Below are 5,840 nucleotides of genomic sequence, written 5' to 3' on the forward strand. Positions count from 1 at the left end.
ATTCCTCAGTGTTTGCTAAACGTTCTGTAATTTATAAGTCATTATATAGCCCAATACAGCGTGTAGGCCTATGCCATGCCTCATCTTATTCGTTTTTGTTAATAACGTTTTGTAAGCTAGTTTGTCATTGAATCTTACTGTTTTAATGTTGTTGTGCATTTTAATTAAAAATAATAAATCCATCTTCTTTTTTGTCTTAAAAGGTGAAAGGTGTATAGATGTAAGCAAAACAGACAATTATATTTTATTGTAAAACCTGACAAGATCGTGAAATCGAAAGTGAAAGCATCCGAATGCCCGGCTTATAACATGGCAAAAGAGGAACTCCCGCCCCTGGTACATCGATGTATTTTTGAAAAGCAAAAATTAAGTTTGTCCAACTCTAAACCCAGTCCAAAAGTAAATTAGGTTATTAAATAAAAAACTAGCAAAACGAGTTGCGCGGTGTCCCCACCACTTTTCAAAGCAAAGTTAAGCCACTGATCTTCCTCACAAAATAAATATGAATCAATAACATTATAAATTGAAAAACACAAATACACTGGGTGACAAAACATTTATGTTGGAAGATTGTAGTTTAAAAAATGTCTAAAAAAATACCCTATATATATATATACATACATTTTGTTTTGTTTTGTTACTACACATTTTGGGCTGGTATTTTTTTAAATGGACTGTTTTTCGCTGTAGTTGGGCTGGAAATCTTCAGTCCAATCTGGCAACACTGGTTATTATTGTGTCATTCTTCTTGTTGTTATAATCTATTCTAGTGCTCACGTTTTTGGATACTTTAAAGTTGTCTTGTATTTGTTTCTTTTCCCCATAATTCTTGCCATTGTGTCAGTACTGTGATTTTCCCTTTAAACGCTGCCTTGTTTAGTAGTAGCCTACATGAATATCAGCTTCAGGAAGTTCAGCTGTTTTGCTGATTAGTCAGAGCTGCATTCGTCAACAATATTTAAAAATTGGCGCGCCAGGAAGCATCTCGACAGCTGGCGCATGCTCATTGGCTCTCGCGCGCTTCCTCAACGATTGCGACATGATCTGTTTCCTTGCGTTTGAATAACAAGCGTGGTCACGGGCTACGCTAAGGGCAACACTGGGCTGTGAGTACGAGAAGCTGCAAAAGGCTCAGGTGTAAGTGGAATGTAAAAAACACGGTGACATATATATTGCGATATATTGCGTCACCAAAAATGATTGAGGTCATGTACATATATTGCGCGATAAGTCAATATATTTATTATTGCGACAGGCATAGTAGTGGTAAATTTAAAATGTTTTTGACAGCCGTATATGTCTGAAGTATATTTCCTGACCCTGCCTCTGCTTTAATTTCATTGGTTGAATCTATAAACCAATAATTTTCCTTTCTGCCCTCAGAACATTTTTCAGTAAGTAAAACTCCCTTCTGCGTGAATGACAGACCGACACAAGCTTTTTATTTTTATATGTCCATATGCAGACTACGTTGTTTTCATATGTATTTTGTTGTTGTTTTCTTTGTTCAATTTTCTTTGGCTTTTCTCCTGGACACACATTAATACGCACTGTTATATAATTAATTAGTTACTGTGGGAAAAAAAAGAAGAACATTTGTGAGCAGCAGCTTGCAACTAAAATAAAAGGTCATATGAAAAACTGTCATTTTCTTTTAAAAATAAATAAATAAAACAAAAAGAGAGGCTTGTGTCATGCTCTTCTTTATTGTCATTGTACATCAACATGTTTTGTACCTTTACAAGATATAGAACATAAAATGATAAAGAACAGAAATATAAAGATCAACATAAATGACAAATTAAACAGAGTAAGATGCTATACATTGTTCTCCTTGAAAAACCAAAATACAATCACTATTTATTGATTAATTCAGATTTGATATGTTTAATTCGTCAGTTGTTAATTAGTTGGTTTAGTTATTTTTTGGTTCTACAGGTGCATCTCAATAAATTAGAATGTCGTGGAAAAGTTCATTTATTTCAGTAATTCAACTCAAATTGTGAAACCCGTGTATCATGAAAATCAAATACATTATAACAGTGTGATTGATGCTAGAAAACATGTAAAATATTACTGATTGATTCAAATCTGATATTTTTACTCATAAAATCTGGAAATACAATAATAAAAACATGTTTAAAGTATAAGATTGCTGTTCAGATGTCATTTGTTAGATGCGCAGATGTTATCTGGATTAGAATGATACAGAACATAATTATGAAACTGGAGACTAGTTGAAATAGAAACCCAGAGCATCAATTTCATCTCCACTTCTTCCTGTAATGCCATAACACTTTCCTGATCCAACATTAACAATCACAGCATTACCCAACTGATGACATTTGATAGACATTGTTATTCTTTCAGTATTAACTTTTTCAACCACAAATTCCATACCACCAAATCTGTTAAGATTTTTATTTGGCCACAGTGTTGCAGCAACAATTTTATCAGTTGCATCAAATTTAAATTCTTCTTGTTTATTTCCTTCTACGCTACCAACTTTAATCATCTGATAATCCTGGAAAATCACCTGGATTGTGTTCAGTGATGTCACATGGTAGGATGAGGTAAACCAGGAAAGCCCCTGTGGGACAAATGTATTTCAGGTGAATAAAATAACTAAATGATAATAATGGGATATAGGAATAAAAGATGATCAAATCGACTAATCTTCACCCACCTCCTTCTTCTCATTGTAAGTTATGATGATCTTCTCAAAGGTGTTGTAGAAAGCGGACTTAAAGGAAAATTCCTCACCTCCTGTCCCACCCACAATCACAGGTGCTATTGTGAAAGGAATTAAGAGAAAACAAAAGAATAAAGCATAAAAAAGTTTTCTGTGTTTTTTAGAGTGCCAAAATCTGTATAGGTTCACACAGTTTTGTGTTAAATGATTTAGCCAAAGTTAATGCTGCAAGCAGCATTGATAGAGCCCTTGCACCATGGTGTGTGCTGATGGCACTATGACCGTCACACACCCATGTGATCAGCCACTATGAAAAAACTTGCAGCTCAAGTTTGATTGAAATCACACAATGTACTCTTCTTGATTCCCTTTTTGTCACTGATTTAATTAGTGACTATGGCAACACTGTTCAAGATAAGAATTTTTTTCTTCTCAATTTAGCATCTTCAATGTCTTAACAATGTTGACCAATTCAGTGCATGCACTCTTTAAAAAATCCACATACAATCCAAAATAGCCAACTTACTGTTGGTTGGAGATAGTGACTGTTATTTAGAAAGCTGTCTGGCTTGATGAGAATATATGTACATGGTTTGATGACCGTAGGTAAAACTAAATATATTCAAAAGGAGGTACTACAGAGACTGAAATCAGATGATTTGTCTGCACAGCTCTTACTACCTGGCCTCCGTTACACAAGTTTAAAGTGATTCAGGCAAACATAAGAGGATGATTTTACACTTCATTTTGCCAGCAGGTGGTGTTATGACTATAACTGAATATTGGCATGCATATTTCTTCAGGACAGGACTCTCATCAAACCTGTGAAGTTTGGGGCAGATTGGACATTGTATGTTTGAGTTACTATTTTCTGATTCATGGCAAGAGAAGTATTATTTTTGCATATTTTTTACCCAAAATAAAGTGTTGTGAGTATTAGTGAGTGCACACATGCAATGTAATATCTGTTCCATTCATACTGGTAAACGGAGGGTGACTTCCATTCATACTGGTAACCGACGTGCAGTAAATCCATAACTCATTGAAGTCATAAATCATATGACGTTCCAGGAAATCTCTAATATGGACAAAGGCAAATGCTATCGCGTAACTGAATAAAACACAGATAGAGACATTTTAACTAATAAAGCATGAAGACAATAAACAGAGATGGCTTCAAGAAGATAAACCATTTAGTCGCAATCATATGTTTTTTTTAAATTAATAAAATGGCAAGTTCGTTCATGAAACTCTAGATGATGCAGGCTGATAATTCCTTAAAGGGGGTCATATGAGGCTATTTTAAAGATCATTATTTTGTGTATTTGGTGTAACAGAATATGTTGACATGCTTTAATGTTCAAAAAACACATTATTTTTCAAATACTGTACATTATTGTAGGTCCTCTATGCCCGCCTCTCTCAAACATGTAGTTTTCAATAAAGTCCCCTCCTTTGACAAGTGCAGACTGCTCTGATTGGCCAGCTGACCCAGTGCATTGTGATTGGCCGAACACCACAAGCACGCGTCGGAAATGTAACGCCCCTTACCATAATTGCGAGCTATAGTTAAATAATGTCTTTAGTTTTACCATCAGTTCAAGCCCGAAAGGGCAACAGAGTCGCGTGACAGACACAGTGATAATGCAGTACACAAGCCGCGGTTAAGACAGCTGACGTGCTATGATTTCTGACAGGCAGTTCACTCTCCTGTGATGTGACCCTGTTCCCCTCACACACACACACACACACACGACGCGTTACTCTGCGCTGCGCAAAACTCCGCATTTGAAAAGTCAATAGCAAATACTTAAACTAATAACAAAACAGTAGCTGATTCAGAAGCGCCAGATTGTCATAGCAAAATCGGGATTGACCCTTTTTTTTTTTTAAGAAATAGCCTTTGTGCACAGCCAGCCTTGTACACTTCTAGGTTCAAAAAACTGTCGTCCATAAAATGCGTTGCACAAATTCGAACATCTGGGTTGTGCTGTTCTGTTGTAAATAAATATTAACCAATGATTCCTAATTGCATCTACTTCAGGAAGGCCAAATAAAGTGCTTTTGCACTGAAACACATAGGTAGGCGTGGCTGACTCTTAACTTTTATAAAGAATATTTATTTGGATTTGAGACTTTAGTCTTTGCAACTTTACAGATCTTTATGCACCAAGAGCTTGTAACACTCCAAAGAGAAAGGAAAACTTGAAATCGCATCATATGACCCCTTTAACATAACTGATGGTATTCACAGCGTTAAACGACTTGGCACAAGCTGACTGGTTCATGTTGCATACACAGCCAATGAGCTTACTGCTTTACATTTAAATGGCTGGTTAGCATTTTGCAGAGCGCTTTCAGAGTTCCTCTGAAACCCTCCACCTTCCCCAGCTCCACCTGTATAGATCTGCTATGGGTTATTTTATATGCTATTTGTGCAGCAGCAGTATGTCTTAAATACTCACAGCACTGTATCACCATATGCATTGGCAGTAGCAAGTTCCTGTACTTGCTTACAGGAGCAACAATAATCTACAACTAAAACAATAACCAACAGCAGCAGCAATTCAGCAGCAGCAGCAGCAGCGTAGCAGATCTATTCCGCCAAGACCAAATACATTAAAATTGTCACATCCATTACCATGCTAAAATCTTCAGAGAGTTGCCATGATAGAACTATATTTATAATGCAATGCTAATACAACATAGCCTTTATCATTGCATATAGAATGCTATATAAAATAATAATTTTGCATCATTCTGTGATATGAAACCACACCAGATCACAAAAGGATGTTATTTCAAACACTCAGCTAATGTTATGAAATGAATTTGGAGCAAAAAACATGTCAATAAATGATCTCTTTGTTGGACAACAGGTTTGTAAACAGGATGGCACACATTCAAAACCCATGCATGTGTGCTACTGTGATACATTTCTTCATTGCACATACCAATTATTTCATACATATGTCGGACTGTACAGCCTTGGTGCATCATTCCTAGATATGAAGGTGTGTTCGGCTTGAAGCGGCGCTGTGCAGACCGATCAGTGTATGACATCAAAGTACTGCAGAAGTGATTAGAAAGCATGCAGAGCTGTCTGCTCTCTAGCTCTCGCCGTACTTTGATGTCATACACATATCTG

General features: G+C 36.2%; 1 protein-coding gene across 1 annotated transcript in view; it reads right to left on the reverse strand.

The window, feature by feature from the left end:
- Positions 1-2,671: 2,671 nt before the first annotated feature.
- LOC107714815 (stonustoxin subunit alpha-like) overlaps positions 2,672-5,840 on the reverse strand; it is a 10,902-nt gene continuing 7,733 nt past the window's right edge. Inside the window, exon 3 of the mRNA XM_016520778.1 lies at positions 2,672-2,790. Coding sequence (XP_016376264.1) covers positions 2,672-2,790 — 119 coding nt within the window. The remainder of the gene's footprint in view (positions 2,791-5,840) is intronic.

This window comes from Sinocyclocheilus rhinocerous, unplaced genomic scaffold (assembly GCF_001515625.1).
Source record: "Sinocyclocheilus rhinocerous isolate Xijiao unplaced genomic scaffold, SAMN03320098_v1.1 scaffold3132, whole genome shotgun sequence".
NCBI lineage: Eukaryota > Metazoa > Chordata > Actinopteri > Cypriniformes > Cyprinidae > Sinocyclocheilus > Sinocyclocheilus rhinocerous.